We start from the raw sequence: 22,037 nt of genomic DNA, 5'->3' as shown, positions 1-22,037 counted from the left end.
CACAATTCAACTCAACATAAGGGTCTGTCACTGGGGGGAATTTATGACCCATAAGGTAGAATGTAAATGTTGCCTTTGGGAGCCCACTCGGACCGTGTGAAGTGAAGCAAGTGCACGCGAGTGTTTCCACGAAGGGTGGGAGGCTTACAAAAACCAGACGTTGTGCTGAAGCCTGAAGGGGACACATTAAAAATTTAAAATTGCCTCAACGCTCTTAATCAGCTTGCAGTAGAAATGCAAAATCGGAGATGAGTGACCAGTTTTGGATATTTTCATCTCGGTGTTTAATTTCCGCCCTTTGCATATTTTATCAAAAGACCCCTCGCCTCCCTCCTTAATCTACCCCCTCATCTTACTTCCTCCCCCTGCTGTCTTCTGGCCGCTATCCATCATCCCATCTGACTTTAATATGCTTTACACAGGAATATAAGCCATTCATCACTCCGTGCCGAGGCCCGGGACATTGCCTTGCTGCACATTTCATAGGCCAGTAAGCCTCGGCAATAGAACTGCTAATGCCTCTATTTAGACCGGCAGGCAGGTCAGGTACGATCCGTCACAGGGCCGACCACGCTGACTCTGTCACGCCCTTTATGGTCCCATAAGCAATTTCATAGTAAACATCTCTTCGTCTCTCTGGACGGATTGGCAAAGAAGTGACTCTTGACGTGCATACTCCTAATGTTTATTGACAATAGAAACACGTTTTTACAACTTCATCACAATAATTCAACTCGTGATAATGACAATGCTTGCAGGGTAATATAAACAAGAATTAGGGCTCCTAATGGAGACTTTGCCGCTGGCTCTAAGTAGGGTACGGAAGCACACTGGGAAATAAAAGTCTGTTGGGACAATGAAGTCACATTATCAAGTAACATTCATGCATTGCTTTTAAATGACTGCAATTATTCCTTGAAGCATGATTAGCCTTGCGGGGATTCTCAAGAGGACCGCGCTGTGGATTAAATGTGTCAGGCTGACATTAGTGTAATTTGGCAAGAGAGGAAACTGAACGATGAAGAACATTCAAGTGTGTTAACGTGACTTTTGTTGTGAGGCTCTGCAGGGTGACGGCGACTTTTGGGCTTTTCTAACTGGGTGAAGTTTGTTGCAATGAAGGTGTACGAGTCCAAGAAAAAAAGTGTTTGTTGTTTTGAGATTATAGTAATATTAAGAGGGAAAAAAGGAGAATAAGGTTGCAAGGTTACAAATAAAGCAGAAACATAAAAATAAAAAATAATCACAACTTTCACAATATTTTTCTTAAAAAAACAAACTATTTTACACTTATAAATGTAATTAAATTCATAATAAAATCATTTTTTTCCCTAATTATTAATATTAGGGGTGTCAAAATTAGTACGTCAATTGGAGTTAATTTAAAGTTCCTTTAACGCCACTGGGTTTTTTTTCAACGCGATTAATGACCTTACTTGGAAAGCCTGTACTGGGGGAATTCCAGTGGCAACACAGCAGACACGTCCACATCAAAATTTAGCAGTAATAAATGGAATCATAATGCATATATTTGTGGAGTATGGGGTGAATTTGTATTTTACAATTTTAGAAATGTGCAGAATTTCACAAGTTACTTCATGTTAAAGATTAGATAGCTCTTAATATGAAAAGAACAATGCACTGAGCTGTAACCAATGTCTTACAAATGCAATTATGCCATCTAGTGGCAGAAAAATGACCTCAACACAAATCAATATCACTCTTTTTTTTTTTACAGTACAGCACATATTTTTATTTTAACTCAACTTTATGAATTATTTATGAAATTACTGCATCAATGATGAAAATATGCAGCCATATTTCTATTAGTTTAATATTTTCCCCTCTTTTATGTTAGCAAGAGTATGAAAACTTAGAAAATATTTTGTTCATTTAGAACGGATATAAAATTTGTTACTAATCGTTTAGTTAACTCTTGAAATCAAGCGATTAATTACAATTAAAAATTGTAATCACCTGACACCCCTAATTAATATATATATCTATATTATCAAAAAAAGGTAATTAGGTCACAATGTTACAAGAATGTTAAAAAGTTATTTTAATTAGTTTTAAAAGTTAGAAAAAAATTAAAAACATGTTCAATTGTGCCTTGAGATGCAAGTTTAATTCATTCCGTTACCACACTCTTAACTTAAAACATACAACATTTGTGTTTTTTTTTGTAGAGGATAAAGAAAGCATGACTGTGAATGCTGTTGTGCTGACTTTCTACATGCACTGTTTGTGTTCAAATATCCAATCGATGCTGCGACTATCAATGTTAATTGTTAGCTTGTCTAAGGTGTTTGTGGTTGCTTTAAATATACAAGGTGTAATTTTCTTAGTCGTATACTTTGTTTGACAGTAAACTTGATTGTTGAGTTCACTGCCCATACAGTGCTCTTAATTCAAAATTTGGCTCATAACTCAAAGCAAATAAATAAATACTACTATTAAAAACTTTTTTTTACTCGGTTTTTATTTTTAATTTTCACGATAACCTTTAAAAGTCCTTCAAATATTGCAAAAAGCAAACTTGAGTGCGAAAAGTATCAACTTGTTTCGAGCTCATTTCGGGAGTGCTTAACTGCTGCTTATCACAGGTCATCAAAATTCCTGCATAGCTTAATGAAGCTTAATGAAAAGATGCTGTTTAATGATTACTGCACAAGATGTAGAACTTTATTAGGGTCATAAATGGCGCAAAATGAAAAATGACGGTTATTACGTCTGCCAAAGAGGTTATGTTTTCATTCAAATTTGTTTGCCTGTGAGAATAGTGAACATAATGTTTGTTTATGATTTACTGTATTGTGCTGATCTCATTGGGGTCATGAGTGAGTTCATTCCCGATACATTCCAGTGCAAATCTTCAGTTCTTTTTCAGCCTTAGTGGAGGTCCTGAAGTGTAATAGCTTTCTGTGCACTGCACGCTTCCTCTTTCAGTGGTTACTTTGCACTCACTCTCATCTAATGTTCCCACTCAATTTTATTCATCCATGTTATGAGTCCCCATTTTTCCCCACTTGTCCTTATTCTCGTTCCACCTTCCGCCTCCATTCATAAATCACCTCACCTCCTCTACCTTTCTGACCCTGACTGAAAACTATTGATGAGAGGAAGGAACTATTCATTCACAAGCTCATCCACACGACCTGTCACACTGATGTGAGAAGAGGAAAACGACTACATTCTGAAGTTGGGGGGTGGGGTTGTCACATCACAAGTCTGTGGACTAGCTTTGACCTGGAGACTTCCAGAAGATTCTTTTTTTCATGATTAACAGTCAACAAATGTCTTTATGCTAATGCACACAAGCCACGGTGACTGTGACAGCGTGGAAAGTTAATCTAAGCGTACCTTCATCATTCTGTTATGACCTGAGGTGGATGGTTGTGGTGTATGGACCCAAAGGCGGAGAAACCAGGCAGGTAGAAAGGCAGGAATAACTATTTACTTGAACTAAATAAGGGACTGGATGGAACGTGAGAAGACCTGGCATGATGACTGGACCGAATGTGGACAGACTTGAGTTGGCGTGACGTGGACACTTCAGTTGAACGTGGCGACTTGAGCAGAATGTGGAAACTTGACCCAATAGCAAACGTTACTACTAAGCACTTGTGGCAAACCAGGACAGGACAGGACAGGACAGGACAGGACAGGACAGGACAGGGCAGGGCAGGGCAGGGCAGGGCAGGGCAGGGCAGGGCAGGGCAGGGCAGGGCAGGGCAGGGCAGGGCAGGGCAGGGCAGGGCAGGGCAGGGCAGGGCAGGGCAGGGCAGGACAGGACAATACAATACTCCCTCGACACGTGAACAAACCCCACTGACTAAATACAACACTAATGAGACACTAACAAGACACATCTGGGAAACACAGCAGGCAGAAGGCACTAATTAGGTCAACACAAACTGGGAAGGGGAATGACACACAGGTGGACCTACTCGGACATAACGAGACAGGGGAAACACACAAGAACACCGGACAAACACAACACACTCACCAAAATAAAACCCAAACAAAACTGAAACATTTGGTTTATTGATTGGTGGTGGAGATCCGGATGCAACCTGTAACCCACCCTGCTTATCCTTTGGCCCCAAGTCCCTTCCTGATTGAGTCCCATGGATTAGCTGCCACTGTGGCTCAGGTCTTCTGTCACCGAGTTTGCACACAGGACCTGTAAAACCTGCATGCTTGAGACCTCCGCCAAGGCTTGCTACACACAACCAGTTGCATAATCAATGAGAAAGCTTTCTGTAATTTCATATGAAGCCAAGGAACAAAATTTCTTTCATTAACACAATCAATAACAACCTGATCTGATGAGATTTAACCATGAGTGTCTGAACATGTTAAATTGGATTATTTTTTTTATTTATTTTTTTGGCTTGAATTTAAATTGCTTCCAAATGCCCAATTTGATTTGGACAAAACTTGCTTTGACATTGTAGCTTGACCCAAATTTAGGCAAATTCGACACATATGTGAAGTTTTATCCACAAACCAGTGGCAGCATGGTAGACAAGTGCGGTACTATACGCATCTGCCTCTGAGGGTGGAGATTTGAGCACAGGCTTGATCTGAAATAAGCAAAGGACCACTGCAGTGCAAGCAAAATAGCATAAACATAACTTTGTAAACGTAATCTTAAATATTTCATCATCAGCATTATACTAAAAATTCTAAAACCCTTGACTGTTTTTTTTGTTTTGTTTTTTGTTTGCTTTGTTTTTTTTTTATAGTAAACCATCCAAAGGACACACCTTCAAGAAAATGTGTCTAACATTTGTATCTAGTTTAGTTTAGTTTAGTTTATTTGGGCATGATACATTAAAAAAAACAAAAAACATTACATTGTGTTGAAGCCCAAAAGGAGTAGGCTGAAGCAAAAGCTTATAGCCGCCTATACCATCATACATCATACAGAAGCCCGAACATAAAAAACATCAATCATAAACATCAATTGAAGATGAGAAACAGAAGTACAATACCATTGGGGATAGTGTCGAACAGCAAGCAAGTAATTTGTTTCATTCATGGCATTTTAATTTGTTTTGTGTATTTTGTTCTCAACTTTCTAATTTTTTAAGTTAAAATGATGATTTATTCTGCCAAGGATGTTTCCATTAACTTTTCATTAGAATCCACAGGTACATGATGAGTAATAAATGATCTGCACTTTTTTTTTTTTGTTCAATTGGGGTTCTTGTGGCAAATACACATGAAGCTCACCCATTTTAGAGCAGTAAATTCCAACATTCTTATTTTCTTTTGTGTCCTTTTTTTTTTGGTCAGAGCTCTTATATGCAACCTGCTCCTCCTGCTGTGATAAATGTCCCTCCCTATTTTTTTCTGTCCGCCTGTGTGGGCCCAACTGTGGGCCAAAAAGTTAATGGCCTTGTTTGACACTCTTCCAGACGACTTATGAAGCAGCGCGCGTCTGCAGCGAAGCGCCACATGTATTTACAGCCACGCTTCCATCACGCCGGTGTACTCAGAGTCCTCTTGCACTGGCGAATACGGGCACCGGGGCCACTAAATCTTACGACATATCAGGCCTCTGGATAGGAAAGGTAAACACAGCCCTGACTGGAGTGGGGGGGACAGAGACGGTGGCCGATCAATAGAAACAGCATTTGCATCCATTGTTTTGCCTCCTCTCAGCAGAATCACTTTTCTCATAAAGGATCTGCTCCCTGCAATTAGACTGAGCAAGCTGATGGCGTCGCGGGTTTGGACAGAGGATTTAATTTGAGACAGAGAGGAGTGATGATAATGGAAGTGAATTGTAGACATATTGTGTCCCTGGAGGGACAGAAAACTATTTAAAATGACCAAATGGAAAATATTCAGGTATTGGGAATTTGACATGGCACCGTTCTGTAGAATCATGCAACTGAATTAATTGGAACTCGACATTTGAATGCAAACTATAATCACCTATTGTGAACACAAAAGGCATTGTTATTAATGCAAATACTACACAAACTCTTAATTTAAATTAATCTTTGCAGAAAGTGACACATGCTGAGCTTGAACTTGTTCAATTTTTATGTGGTTGTGGAGCGCACGGCCATTACTTGCACATATTTAACGCAATCACTAAATTGGACCTATCAGAGCACTTAAAAAAAATAAAATAAAAATAAAATTAAAAAAAAAAAAAAAAAAAAAAAAAACCTTGATAAATGTTAATTTTCGGCAAACAAATTTGGAAAATTGTGAGTTATAATGTCACTAGTTTATGGAATACAGTACACGAAATGACATGAACCTGACCTATAAAAAAACAATATCATTTATTAAATTAATGTGTTTATTATTTGTAGTCAAGGGAGCAATTTTTTAAAAAATCCCTCATTGTCTATTTGATGAAATTGATAATATTAATCAGACAATTGTATATCCCTAATTTTTATTAGTCGCAGTTGTGTCTTGTACCTCTAGTAGTAGGATTTTAAAGAAATTACTGCACCTGAGGAAAATCAACCTATCAGGGACGGAGCCATGACTGACAAGGTGTCAGTCATTTACAGTACATTCAAAACTGCCTAACAAATGAGTTTTTCACCTTTTCGATTTTTAAAGAGGAAGTCAACCTTAAACATTTCTTGACAATAATGTTGTATGTGACCTCACTAGTCTAAACATGATATTCTGATTAATATTACATTTGTGGAATATGAGTTATGAAGCAAAATCCAGACGTTTTTAGCCATCTCAGGGCAGCCATTTTGCCACTTGCTGTCGACTGACGATGACATCACAGTTGGTCAGGGCTTTGGCAACGACCAATCACAGCTTACCTGTTTTCTGAAGCTGAACTGTGATTGGTTGTTACCAGAGACCTGAGCAACTGTGATGTCATTTTCACTCCACAGCAAGTAGCAAAATGGCTGCCTTCTGATATTGATAAAAACTGCTGGATTTTGCTGCGTAACTCATATTCCACTAACAAAATATTAATGAAAATAACGTATTTAGACTAATGGGGCTGCATAGACATTACTGTCAAGAAATTTTAACTGGTTGTACATTCCCGCCACAAGTAAATATTCAAAACATAAATCATTTAGTTTTGTAGTAACATTCCATGACAAATATGTCTTGATATCAACGTCGCAGCCAGTGCTAATGTCAGTTGGTTTACAGTGCTAATGCTAGCTTAGTATTGCTGGCGCTGTGATTTTGTAAAAGCCAGATATGCGTTCTGTGTAACATTTTATCATGACTAGGCTATTTCCTAATCACATCCCATAATGAATGGCCATTTTTGAGAATTTCGCTCGCGCATGTTAATGAGGGACATGATTTTGGTCAGCGAATCGAGGAAGGGGAGAGATTAGTGAAGTGAGGCTACATTCAAATCTTGCTAGCACTGCAGACTTCCCCTGGTAATGTAAAATTGAAGTGCTTCTGGGAACTTTTGTTGTTGACTAATTTGTAGTTTAGTTGACTTACAGTACAACTATACATTGTTACTCAGTGCTGCTCATGTGATTGAGACAGAAAACAGCAAGAAAAAAATGGCTGTCAAAAACATGAAGATGAGACAGTTTGATGACCTGAGTATAGTGAGCAGTCGGTCTGCTTAATTCATCAGCATTAAGGCATGCAGAGTCACACACGGTGACACACGTACTGTAAGAGCCATCATCCAGCATTTGCACCGTAATGTGAATCGTGGGAGTCGCAGCACGTCTTCCACGTCTCGGCAACCCGTGGACGTGCATGGTGGGACAGACACGGCGCAGATCAGAGTACACTCACAGCCTATTACGGCAAGAGCACCACCATCTATCCCTGCATAAATTAACTGCCAGCTTTGCCACTCATCTGCAATGCTGAACAAGTACGAGTTCTTCTACTGCATCTGCCTCCTACTCTTTTCCGCAGCATTTTTTATATTATTATTATTATTAAAAGTGAGGTCATTTCTGTTAATAACTCATGCTCTGATATCACTGGCAGATCTTACGGGACCTGAGTGATGTACGAAAATGAGATAAGAACATATGACTTTCCTTGGGAAACAAAAAGCTACTCAATATTATTAGATCATGAACATGGTTAGACTTGCAATAATAATGGAAAGCTTTATGAAAAGATGAAACAGATAACCTTTGGTAAAATAAGGTAAAAGTGTCTAAGCAAAAGGCGAAAGAAGCGTCACCTGCAACAGTTTTTTTTCCAGACCTTTATTGAACCATGGCATGCATTTTTCATTATAAAAACCTCAGGCCACACCGTCAAACAAAAATGCCAGAAAAAGTATCAATACGGAAATAAAAAATTATCCCGTCTTGATTTAATCATAAACAGCTTAATTGTGTCTACTGTGCCATCTAGTGAAAGAGCATTTAATTGTTCTGCCTGTCACTATATGCTGCTGCATTGATAGATGATTTTTTTTTTTTTTAAGTAATAATTTTAGGACCAATTAGTGTCTACCTTTGTTTTTATTATTATTATATCATTTTATTCTGCCATATTTTGTCTGATTCAAACCGTTCCAATTTCAACATGTTCCAAAAATTCACGCTTTGGCGGCTATTATTTTTCTCTTTCCTAACTTTCACCGTTTTCCCACAATTCCAACTTTTTCCCCAAAACATCTCCATTTATGCCGAATGAGACATTAAAAAAAAAGTCACTCCGATTTGAAATTATACTGTTCAGCTCATTCAATTGACCTTGGGATCAATGTTCAGCACTCCCTCAATCCTCACATAGCAAAAAAGTTCACATTTTTCTTCTAAATATTGGATATTTTTCACAACAAAATTTCTTTAAAAACTTACTATCATGAGTTTACCATTCATTTTAAATGGCACATTCAAAATAACAGATTCAAATAGTATAATTCTATATAATTGCATTAATTCATTTCCCGCATGCTAAAAAACACTTTTCACACACATATTACATATTTTCACAAATATTATTTCACCTAATTCCATATAATTAAATATTTGAAAACATTCCACTCTCCAATTCCATATCTTTCACGTAGAGTATTTGTTTGCTGTGAATCCTTTACCGTTCTGAGGGGCAAACATCTAAAGTCAAAATGCATGATGTCATAAAATTCTGAAACTACCAGCAAGTCTCTAAGGTTGCACAAAACTTTTTGAAACCCCCCGCCGTGCATGACATCATGCAAGATCAGCAAACAAGAAAGGATTAACGCTTTGACTTTTTTTGTGACACCAAAAGGAGCAGCCTCAACAAGAAAGGAAGTCGTTCCCATGAGATAAAACACAAATTCCTTCCTGACCGAGTGCTTGAACAAAAATGCAACAAACAGTCCTGCAGAGTGCACTTTTCCCAGTGTGTCGATCAAATGCCATGTTGGCACGGGGCCTCTGTGCACTGCCAAATCTGGGTCAGATGGAGCACCCATGTGTAACAAAAACACCCACTAGTACATCTGTGTGACCTTGATCAAGCTCTTTCAAAAAAAAATACTGTCTATCAGAGTAATCGCACAAGTTTTAATGTTCACTTCAACTCACATCAAGAATGTAAGTATCTTCCCATGTCGCATTAAACTCGCAATGCAATTTGTTTTCGCCAAAAGACAGACAATGAAGAAATAAAAAGGGAAAGGAGCTTCAGTCCCGAAGGAGGCCGAGCGTCACGGGAGCACAAGGGCGCCGTAGTTAATAGGACGTCAGCCAGATGACAGGAGATGAAAATGGAGCAGCTGTTTAAAAAAAAATCTGAAAGCCACATGACACTTTACATGTGAGATATAAAACGAGTGCAATGTCAGGGACGCAGAATAAAACGTCACAAAAATGAGCCCGAGAATTAATCACGGAGCTTTTGCAGTAAAAAAAAGTACTTTCTTACATGCTGATGCTTTCAATATGTTAGATTTCTTTCCTGTGCATTTTGTATTTTCTGAGCTGTTGTCACTCAGCCTGTCAGCCCTGCTTGCATCTGCCAACTTGAATTCCAGGCCTCAGCATGATGTCTGCACTCACCCGTCAAGTGAGAGAGTCAATGTGACACTTGTGTCCCACTTTCATGGGACGTGACCCAGCAGCACTGCTCTGTGGGTGCGCGTGTGTACGCCCATGGAGATGTGAACGCACAACCCCGATTGTCCGGCCTTTTTCTATGGTCTCTTATTGCCCCTTTAGTGGTGATCACCTCATTCCGTTTCCATCAATGTCAGATAAAAATGAGTACACCACTTACATTTTTGCAAATATTTACATACATCTTTTTCATGGGACCACTTTGACACAATGAAATATAGTCAGTGTACAGCTTATACAGCAATGAAAATGAATTATTCCCTCAAAATACAGCTTAGTTGCTGAAGCCCTGGCAACAAAAGTGAGTACACCCCTAAGAGAAAATGCCCAGTGTCAAAAATTTTGTGTGAGAGCTACACGTTGTTGCCACTGGAATCCTCTTCTACTCAAGTGTGCTTAATTTGGACATTTTCAGTTTAAGGCAGGGGTGTCAAACATACGGCCCGTGGGCCAAATCAGGCCCGCAAAGGCGTTTAATCTGGCCCGCAAGACAATTTTTTCAAGTTAAAAAAAAATGTAATGTTGGACCAATTAATCAGCCGGTCACAATCAAAACTACATAAATTCATAATATCACAAGCAGTCCTCAAATGAGCAATGCAACTTGTACGCAGAATCGTCCTGGATGTCATTGTTCAACACACAACCTAAAGTTACGGTTTGTTTCTTTATTTATTTATTTTTAATCATTGACCAACATAAACTGTTAAATACGACACAAATTCAATTACGGGTAACACAAATACACATGACAAGGAACCTTATAACTTCAATAACTGCGCCACACAATGTCATGATTAGGGTCATGCAAGGGTTATGTTTATTGTCATGACTAGAGTCATGCAAGGGTTATGTTTGGGTCAAGACCGTGAGGTCAAGTGTCTGTTTTGAACTGATGTAACCAGCATCTAGTTTCCACTGGTAGGGCGCTATGTGATGTCAGGAGCTATGTGATGTCCATCTATCCATCCATTTTCTTGACCGCTTATTCCTCACAAGGGTCGCTATGTGATGTCAAGAATCTTTAATCTCTTTAACCTAGTCAACAGCCAATCAGATAATTCCATGTCAATCCTGTTTCCCACATGTCTAGCCACAGCCAATCAGATCGATTCGCTGTCTATATAAGCCTGACTGAGAAGTGTGGGTTTTTTTTTGTCAGATTATTAGCTCTGTTCCTCTGTGCACCTCCACAGCCCAAGTTAGCTTCGCGTCTTGTGATTCTCGATACATTCTTGTTGCTTCTCATCTCGTCATTTGTTCTACGCCTCTCGATGTTATGCGAATAAAGAGTTAAAATCTTTGTGTCTGCGTTTTTGGGATCCAACCTCAGATCGTAACAATGAGTACCACTGACAATGTCATTAAATGCGCTCATCACCATGAAAAGCTACAGCCACTTACATTACAGCTAGGTTGTGTTCGTTCCTGCTTTTCATCCATCCAATCAGATATGAAAATCAGTCTGCAAAAGATGAAATGATGAATAATCATTAATCACTTTTAAAAGACATCCTTTGCAGTTTGCACGTACATAAAACAATGGATGGAGATTTTGTAGGAATTGAGTCTCCACGGGGTGTTGTCACATCATGAGGAAGACCTTGTGGTGCACACACACCCACACACACGCACGCACACACGTTTGTGTCAGCTACTTTCTGGTACAATGTGTCTCTAATCAGATCCAGCTGACCAATCCCCTGTGTGCATCCTCCAGGGTGGCTCCTGTGAATATCCGTGTGTGGAGATTGTGGCGAGGGGGGGTTGCATTTAGAGCGATGAGCACTACATTGGAGGAGATGCAACATCAGCACAGCTCAGCAACAAGGAGGATCCATCATGAGGGGACAGTCTTGGGAGCAGAGGAGCTGCTTGGTCCTCCACCCACACAGCAAGCAAGCATGCGGGCTTGTTAAAAGCCGATGCTCAAAATTCACACTCAAGGCTTCTGGAATCAATCCTGTCGATTGAAACGGGAAGCTGCAAATGCATACAACGTTGCATCGTACTAGGCTGTCAGATAGCTGCCACAAGCGATGAACTATTACGGTGTGAGCCTTGTGCACCTGAACTCATCTGCGACGCACGGCCAAGGAGGCTCACAGCCTGAATAAAGAGCAGCTCTTTTCCAGGGGGATTCAGGCCTCTACTTTGACTACTTTAATTCAATCTTCTGTGAATACAAACACGCAATCTTTGAAGATATGGGCGTGACAGTTTGGATGAGGATCTGGAAATAGACATTTTCAAGGTGGTATCGGGGAGAGTGGGGTAATTTGGGTCAAGGGGCAAATAGTTCCATCCGTATTATTTAGAAAACCATAGAAGGAGTTGGTCATGTGACCACATATTTTTGAAGAGACATCCATTTCGGTACAAAAACAAAAAACAAAAAAAAAAAAGAAGAAAGAAAAGACATAGTTTGAGAGGTAAGCACATAGTTAAAAAATAACAATTTTTTCCCCTCCATAGTAACATTTCTATGATTATGGTTTTTTGATGGATGTGTTTGAACAATTATAGACAACTTTGAAAACAGGTCACCCGTTTTAGTGCTTTAGTAAGCTACTTCATTATGGAGAGAAATTTGTGTCTTTATTTTCAATCAAGCAAATCCCTTTTTTGTTTGATTGAAAATAAAGTCGCAAATTTCTCTCCATAAGACCATACGTCAGGTTGGAAAGGAGATAAAAATCTGCAGGATGGCCATAAAAAAAAAATAGGGATAAGAAAATAAAAATAGGCTCAGGCTTACCACTCACCAAGTCACAAATCTGGGTGTTCTGCTCACTTGAGTTATGTGTCTCCAGAATGTGTCTTCAAACGAGAATTGTGACAGGCACACCTGAGAAGATGAAGTTGGAGAAGTCTCACAAAGACAGAGAAGATAAAAAAATAAAATAAAAATAAAAAACATCAACAGGAAAAGAAAAAAAGAATGAGAGGTCTCTGAAACCTGCAAATCAAAGTTTTGTATTGAATTTGTCTTCCATTTATATAACATTATCGTTTGTAAGATTAATTATCTTTTTTTTAATTCAGTTATCAATGGCATACTGGGGGCAAGTTGTGCCACACAACCACTTTCCCCCCCTCCTAAAGCTGTATTTCTCAAACAGTTTATTGAAGGTCCTAGTGATTGCTCCTAGGGATGCACAACATCATAAACTATATCAACGTATCTTTGTTGGAGTAATTCCTGTAACCCACTTGCGTATAAGTAACTTTAAGTAAAAATTGGCAGTACTTACCCTACCCTTTCCTAACCTTGACTACTGACGCAGTCACGTGTTACTAACTGGGGGACTAGAAAGTTAACATACTTTTTCCTGCGGGAACATGGCCTTTTGCAAAGCTTTTAATATATTTTCTGTTATTTAAATATGATTGTTTTAAAAACTAGTGTCAAACATAAGTATAGTTTTAAAAAAGGTGTTCTTTAGAAATTCATTAATAACAGTAATACACATTACACAGAACCACTTTAAAAAAAAAAAAAATCACAAAATGGTTCATTTGACCAAGTAACGAAAATATACGCAATTCATTCGCACTCAGTCCTGGTGATGGACAACACAGCTAGACTAGACAGGAGCGGGTTTAAAAAAAAAAAAAAAAAGAAGCTAAATGCTATTTTTTTTTTTTTTTTGCAAGAGTGAAGAAATACCATTAGACCTCTCAAGTTTCATTGGAGTGTAATGAGGAGCAGCGAACGTTAGCCTCTGCTGTAGTTTGCCACTTGTCATCCGTTCAAAGAAAGAACACTAATGGTCATTAGGTCATTGAACTAGCTGACATCTACACAAATAGGCTACTGTAAGTGCAATAAACTCTACCATAGCTTAATAACAAAAAACAAAATTCACATAACATGTTCAAATATTTTTTCTTTCCTGGTCAGAAAAAAGGTAAGTAGAAATTAAACTAATGAAAAAGAATAAAACAAAAAAGTAGAAACAAAATATAAACTAATAAAAAAAAAAATACTGTAGTAATGTTGAAGCTGTGGAATGCAGAAAATTGAATTAAGAAATGAAAAAATAAAACTACACAGCCGTGCTGTTTTTTTTTTTTTTTTTGCATCGATCACTTACTCACTCACACAAGCTTGCATCATGTAAACCACACGTGGTTTCCCAGGCGGAGAAGCGAACCCACGCCAACCGGCACCGAAGGCAAGTGACGGTTCCACTCCCCCACCTGGAGCCCCGAAACTACACACCCCTTTCTTCACGTACACAACGCAAAAATGCCGTCACAGAGAGGGCAGGAAATTCAAACCCGAAACCAGTCTGCAAACTAATAGCCAGAGGCTTTGTGGAGTACAGTGTTCCCTCGTTTTCCGCTGGGGTTAGGTTCCAAAAAATACCCGCAATAAATTAAATCCGCGAAGTAGTTAGCTTTATGTTTTACAACTCTTAATGTTTTAAGGCTCTAAAATCCCCGACCGCACAATTTATACACTTTTCTCATTGAGGCATTTACATGTTCTCACATTTCTCTCTTGTTCAAACATTGACAATGTTCAAACCTTCATAAATTTTTATAAAATGGGTATATTACTGTAAAAAAATATGCAAAATTGCACTTTAAAAAAAAATTCGCGATACAGCGAGACCGCAAAAAAGTGAACCAGAACCGCGTTATAGCGAGGGAAGACTGTACAGTTAGGATTCTAATCTACTAATTAGAAGATATTTCAGTCATAAATGGTCAAATAAAAAGGGTATTGTAAAGATATTTTTAGACAAATTGCTACAACTTTAAGGCAGTGATTGCCCCTGTTGAATGTAACTAATCTGTAATGTAACATTTTCAAAGTAACTGTGACAACACTAGCTGGCACTAAAACCCACCTAGTTTGACTTTTATACACTGCAACATAGAGTGTTTCTTGAATTGCTAGCATACATCTAATAAAACATTCAGGCTCTCTTTTAGTTGAAGTAAGTACATTGAGCAGCACACATAATGGCAACTTCCAGACAGTGCAAACATCCATCCCATAAGTGTTATAGAGTGAGGGCATTCTGAGGTCAAGCTAATTCTAACATAAACCTCATTTAAAGTAAAAACGAATCATTTCAAAATATGTTGACATTGATCACCATTTCCTGCCAAGCAAAATTATCAATGCTAGTGGTTGGTGGTGTTCCGATGACTTCACACTGCAACTCAGCATTTAGTTCCAAAGGAAGAAAAACCATCAGCTATCACAATGTTAGACTGAATTTTAATCTAAAAATAATTACTAGTCTGCAGACATGGTTATCACCCAGGAAGCGAACTGTAAAAATGCTTGGACTGTATATTTGATTCTTATCAACGTGACATTTATTTGCAAAAACAGCTTGTGGTGCGTGTGTGTGTGTGTGTGTGGGTGTGTGTGTGTGTGTGGGGGGGGGGGGTGTTTAGGGGTTTGAATATTGAGGGTGACTGGGCTTATCATTCATTTTCAAAATAAATATAGACTTTGTGACAGTTTGCCAATTACACTGGATGATTATCATACAAACGGGATTTGCCTGTAGATACCCCGGCATAACAGGGAAAACAGATGTGATGGAACAATTTCTCCCCAATCTTTTGTACTTTTCCCCACTGCCATCAGGACCTGAAGTATGGTCGGAGGTTGGGAATGAATATCCAGCACCTTACAGACTTGGCTCAGGTGCATGAGCAGAGTTGGTACTCTACCGCCCCCTTGTGCGAGACATTAAAAAGCCACCATAATGAAGCAGAAGCATTCTCTGCAGCGAGCTGACTCGTTTCCTCCTGATGTGATTACACAGTGTTCAGGTTGAGGATGTTCTCTCTCTCTCCGGGTGAGCCAGTGTTGCTTCAGTGAGAGTCTTAAAGGATCTGTTCGGTGCTTGAGGCAGAGATGTCAAGTAGTCTCCAGGCGGCATGCGGGTTGAGCTCCTCTTGGTCTCGACAGAGGGCCCACACATACATCATCCTCAGAACTTTATCCTAGCAAGAGAGAAGACAAGAACATGACTCATCATTCGTCTCAATTGTGACGCAGCAGTATGAAGTGGACCTGGACGATCTAATTACTGAGGGCCACGATATTAAACAGTCTTTACTACAAACACAATAATAAACATTGTGACTGGCCTGATCCGACCCCTGTTGAGGATTGTTAATCTCCCCATTGTGAGAGGTGATGAATTGTGAGAGGCTGTTGTTTTTTCTTAAATGGATGCCTTGACCTCCATAACACCACCGCATGTCCCTGAAGCACTAAAATATACAATTCGGTTGATTTTACAGCCCATGAAATAGTTGTTGAGGGCTCTGAATAATATAAATAACTGCAGCCAAAGGGGGCACAATTGGCCAATTTATGTACTGTGTCTGGATCGCACACTTGGGATTATGCAAATGTAGTAATATTCATGTCAAAGTAAAAATGTATTAGTTACCATTGCAAAATCATTAATAACATTATGATTAATAAACCTATGTATGTGGATTTCTGTGTGGGTTTTGTGTGTGTGTGGGGGGGGTGTGCGTGCGTGCGTGCGTCACTTACAGGGTCACCTTCCACCACTTCTCCTTTGGTATTTCGTATTACCATCACTAACTGAGCTTGGAAGGTAATAATCAATACCGGACCCTGATCCATCATCTTTCCCATGGCCAGCTGGAGAAGACGACACATACACATAGTGTTCAAGGGGAGGCTTTTAAAAACCGCATATAAAATTCAATCAATTAAACAGATGAAATATTAGACAGTTTCTGAAAGCACAGTAATACAAATTAAATTAAATCATATCTGAGCATTATATATTATATATTTTTATTTAATGCAGCATATCCGGTTGTCGATCAGGTAATGTATTTGGAACTACTGTACCTCGACACATTTCACAGATGATTATCCTATTTAGTTGTTCAATAATAAAAACATGCTGATATGATTCATGATCAAGGTGAGCGCTGTCTCAAGGGATTTGCTTTGGTCTTTTTCCCGCACTGATATTCTATGGAAATACCTTCCAGAATTTATCATGGCGCCAGCGGTGGCGACCATCTGTCAGAGATTTTGGGGAAGCCACCAAGGATGGTTTCTCTGAGCAGAAGGAGCAAGCTGCTATTTCTCGTCAATTTTTGGCCGTGTTTGGTACTAGGTTGTAACTTACATCGATGCTGTCGATGTCCAGGATCTTTGAGTGGAACTGGAAACCCATGGCCTTGGCTTGTTGGATTGGGTGTGCTAGCTGACTGTATGTCTGCACATTATGAAAAAAATGAACCACATGAAGACTTAATATTCATGATCATATACCAGGAGTGAACCCTGACATCTTAACAGTTCAACTGTCAAAAGCCCATTTCTAGACTTCTCGTAGTGAGACAAAAGTTGTACCGCTTCATAACACCAGTCTTTCAACACCTCCAGCTCCCCTCTGACCATTGCCTGCATGGAGAAAGAACAAGAAATAACTTCATTGGGTATATATAAACAATCAAAGATCCAATACAAGAACTGTCAATAAAATTACCTTTACAAAGACAATGTTCGTTTTAACACATTTTAATGTTTGTTTAAAAAAAATAAAAAAAATAAAAAAATCACCCCTTATAATCAACCTTTCTGACATTGCCAAATGTTAGCAACTCCACAATAACACCCTCGCCTTTTGCTTTATACCTCCAAAATATTAGGGATGATGTCGTGTTCACACTGCTTGAGGAAAGAATCTTTGTCAAAGGACGGGTCCGCCTTGAGAATTTCCGTGAGGACTTCAGACATTTCCGTCTTGGAGAACAGTCCACCTGGACATGTATGATGGTGATTAGTGAAACACAGTAAAGCATTAATAAGCAACAAACAACACAAGACTGGCTGAAAAGATGGTTGTAATGAATAATTCAGACGCGTGCATTTTTCTTCATATTTTACAAAAACTACTAAATGATCATACAAACTATGAACACTTAGAATACAATAATAATTAAATTACTATATCAGAAAGTGTCAATAAAAATTAATACAGGTTATAATTATGGCTATAGGTTGATTTCTTTCCCCCATTAGATTACCATAACTTCAAGGTTCTACCCAGCTGAGACAGCAGTTCGACTGTACTTTTCCTTTATCAGCTTGAAAAAAGCCTCACAGCATGACTAACGCAGACTATTAGATCTCACACCTATGAGGTCGGTCATTTTGTCAGTGACGGCCCGTGACGCTCGGATGAAAGCGTTGTCACTCTCATCGTACTTCATCTTCATTTCAAAGAACCCTGGAGAGGGAAATTAAGTTTGGCCAAAAAGGTGAGTGCATAATGGAAAATTTATGAATAAGGTTAAATGTAAAAATGGGGCTTCCCATAGAGTCAGCTTGTAAAACAATGAGACGTGCAGTGATTTAAAATAAATAAATAAAACGAACACACACCAGTTTAAATGCCAGGTTTTGGGGGTCTAAAAAAAAAAATGACCAAGATAAATCACCTCAAAACTTTTTCCACCTTTAATGTGGCCTGTAACTTGTACAACTCAATTGAAAAGAAATGACATTTTTCCAAGGGTAAATTTTAAACAGGGATAATGTGGACAGGCCACCTACCATTTAAAGTGCCTTTGACAAACCCCAAATAAAGTTCACCAGTTCCTGACATTTTTATAGTCACATCTTCCGGCAAGTTGTGGTCTGCAAAGCTTGTACAACATCACAGTCACCTCATAGGCTGCTGTTTAGTACAGTACGTGTGACAACACCGTCCCGTCTTCTTTTATATTTATGGGCTATGGGGTAGGGTGGCCTTATCTTACAAAGAAAAACATCCAAGCCCGGCTACATTTTACAAAAATAAACTTGAAATCTCTCAGGTGCATGTGGGAAAAAAGTGGTATGGTCTGATGAACCCAAGGTTGAACTTCCAAAAAGTACGTTTGGCACAAGCACAACATGTCTCCTCCCTACAGTGAAGCAGGGTTGTGGCAGCATCACACTTTGGGCTGTTTTTTCTTCACGTCAGGAAAAGACAACTCGAACATCATTCTGAACTTCATTGGGGTAAATCAGTGGCACTTTGAATGGGGTCAAATGTGTGCTGACACCATTTAACATAAGTTTGAATGACTGAACACACCAACATCTGTATATAAAGTTTACTACAATTTCAACATAATTTCTTTCTTCTTTTTTTTTTTTTAAATAAAAAGTGTAGTGAGTTCCCAGTGTCAGCATAATTTTTATGAAGTGGAAATTTAAATAAATCCATAAATTAAACGTTTCCTGTATCTCACTAAGCAACAAATAGATGTGAATGTAGCTAATTTGTTGGGTTTTTTTTTGTCAGGATTTGTAAAAGGTTTCAAAAGATTTTCGCAGTGAAAAATTGTCTGAATACGTTCAAAACGGTCTGTGAACATCTTACAAAACCTGGTGAAAAAGCTAAATTCGCTACATTTGCAAGCATTCACCGCTCAGTGAGATACCAACTTTATTGGCCTTCAGATTCATAAAAAAAGAATAATCGGCTCACCCCATCATCGGTCTATCCCTAATCACAATGGTGGAAAATGTTTTTTAAATTATTTATCTTGGTCTCTTTTTATATCCCAAAAATACAGCCATTTGTGGCATAAAACAGAATTGGATGATTTGTTTTCTTACTATTGAAAACGACGTTATTGTCTTTAAAGTCTTTCCATTGCTGGTACCATTTGGAGTCCTTGTGGAGCACCATACCCATGGCTTCCCTGAAGAACACGCACACAAGATAAGAACCTTGCCATTGTGTTTAAATAAACACCCTGGCCCAAAGAGGAGAACATGGCTGTAGCGTGCCCCTCTCAGCGTGAGAGCAAAGCAGGTGGCCACTCACGTACTCGTTGGCTTCAAAGACCTTGTTGCCGTCTGATGATCCCTTTGAGGAGAATTCGCTCCTCTTTCTGAGTCGAGGAGGGGGCCGGTAGGGTCCAGTGTGGCCCAAATCACCAATCTCCTTCTTTACACTCTCCATACCCTGATTACACAAATTAAAAAGGTAAAATTCTAGCTTTACAGGTTTAGAAGGTACTGGCACCGCCATAAGGATGCATCTGTCACAAACCCCCTTTCACACTGCAGCATTCATGTACTGGATCCAAACCTGTGATATAGCTTTGAATGCACCGGTCTTTCCCAACATCTCTCCACCCTTTGAGACGCTCTCTGCTGAGGTCTTGGCTGTTTTGGCTGCCTCCTCCATTCCCTCCTTAATCTTCTTTCCGATTTCTGTACGAGTGACCTCCTCCAGGCCCTACTCACCAAGAACACAAATGGATCAGTCAAGTTGGGCCACATAGTGATCATAGACACATTTTCAGCATTTACTGTACCTCCTTTACTGTGTCTGAGAGGGTCTCCAACTTCTTTTTGAGAACCTCAGAAGTTTTGACTGTTTCAGACTCGATTGTTTTCTAGGAACATGGCAATGTGTTGTCAAACTCAACCAAATGTATCACATAGTTGAACACAAATGTATAGACTGATACTAACATATTTCCTGCGGGCTTGCCTCAATGCGTCTGAGTCTTCAAGTTTTTTTGCCTCTTCACGGAACTTTTTGATGTTTTCTTTCATTTCCTTGTTTTTGCTCATCTCCTGTTTCAAGTTTTCCAGGAATTCACCGAGGAAACCTTTTCTTCCTCCGCCTCTCTCCCCTGACAAATATCTCGCCTGGAGAAGTGAGGACTGAGGCACCTTTGTAGACAGTAGATACAGTACCGACATAGAAGATGATTTTGTATTTTTTTTTAAATGCAAAGGTTGAGTTACACGTGACTTATCGATACTCCTACCTGTAAAGAGCCTGTGAGAATGCTCCGTATTCTGAAGACATTTGCTCTGTTGTCCAGCAGCAAGAAAGATGAGGGGAATGCCAAATAGTATCTTTTTAAACATACCTGATGACAGACGCACAATATTAGCCGTAAGATTATGCTGTAAATACAAATATATTCGCACACATGTAGGTTAAGATGAGATGATTAAAATCCGTAGGTGCGTTAAAACTCAATTTGTGTTACTCAAGCCACTGGTTAAAGTGTCAGAAATTATTTTATTTTTAGAGTAAGCATTTTAATTGTGGCCAGTTTTGTTTGGAATACTTTGGCTATTTTGTCTCCGTGGTACAATGACGGAAAATGTAGCCAGACGAGATGACATTCTAGCTAATCTACAGTCTAGTCGAAGAAAAAACATGACAAGCTACATGTAGACCATTTAACAGTTGCACGCGATCTATATAAGTCGAAATAACGGATATCCCACACTTCCCTTGAGTTACAATTGCGTATTTGCCGCCAAACGACCAAAACTCTCACCTGATAACACTGACACAAGGGGGCCGCCATCTTGAATCTGGTGACGACTGACCTTCTTCCGGTATCGAGTCGACCTGCCATGTACCTGAGGGTGGATCTTCGTTTTTCATTGGCTAACTTGCAGTGAGGGAGCGTCTTTACTGGTTATCGGTTCGAATCCGAGCCCCGGCCGTGCTACGCGGAGTTTACGTTAGTTCTCGTCGTTTACCGCACTTAAAATGTAAGGTTATAAAAAAAAAAAAATTACAAAAAAAAAAAATTTCCACAGCTGTCACTGTTTATGTGCAGTATGTCTGGATGGCATTCAGCTTATCCACGACCACAATGAGGCTAAGCGGGACAGAAAACGGCTTTACGAATTATGACAGTACAGCCATTCAAACATGGGCACTTGTGTGATACTTGAAATAGTGCAGCAATACACGTTTGTGTGAGTGTGAGAGAGAGTGAGAGTGCGAGAGAGAGAGAGTGAGTGAGAGTGCGAGAGAGAGAGTGAGTGAGTGTGCGAGAGAGAGAGTGAGTGAGTGTGCGAGAGAGAGAGTGAGTGAGTGTGCGAGAGAGTGAGTGAGTGCGTGAGAGAGAGAGAGAGTGAGTGTGCGAGAGAGAGAGAGAGTGAGAGAGATGGGTGTGAAATCCCATTGCAAAAAC

The 22,037-nt window shown here is 39.3% G+C and overlaps 1 protein-coding gene across 1 annotated transcript; it reads right to left on the bottom strand.

The window, feature by feature from the left end:
• Window positions 1-13,736: 13,736 nt before the first annotated feature.
• timm44 (translocase of inner mitochondrial membrane 44 homolog (yeast)) lies at window positions 13,737-21,588 on the bottom strand. Its single transcript, XM_077535184.1, has 13 exons — window positions 21,390-21,588; window positions 20,865-20,969; window positions 20,563-20,766; window positions 20,403-20,483; window positions 20,174-20,323; window positions 19,911-20,047; window positions 19,696-19,781; window positions 18,224-18,316; window positions 17,722-17,846; window positions 17,437-17,487; window positions 17,210-17,299; window positions 16,597-16,707; window positions 13,737-16,031 (listed from the first exon to the last, which is right to left on the bottom strand). The coding sequence occupies exons 1-13, from the start codon at window positions 21,468-21,470 to the stop codon at window positions 15,912-15,914; spliced, it is 1,434 nt and encodes a 477-aa protein (XP_077391310.1). The 5' UTR covers window positions 21,471-21,588; the 3' UTR covers window positions 13,737-15,911.
• Between the last annotated feature and the right edge of the window lie 449 nt (window positions 21,589-22,037).

This window comes from Festucalex cinctus, chromosome 10 (genome assembly GCF_051991245.1).
Source record: "Festucalex cinctus isolate MCC-2025b chromosome 10, RoL_Fcin_1.0, whole genome shotgun sequence".
In the NCBI taxonomy this organism is placed as follows: Eukaryota; Metazoa; Chordata; class Actinopteri; order Syngnathiformes; family Syngnathidae; genus Festucalex; species Festucalex cinctus.
This window is presented reverse-complemented; position numbering and strand designations above follow the sequence as displayed.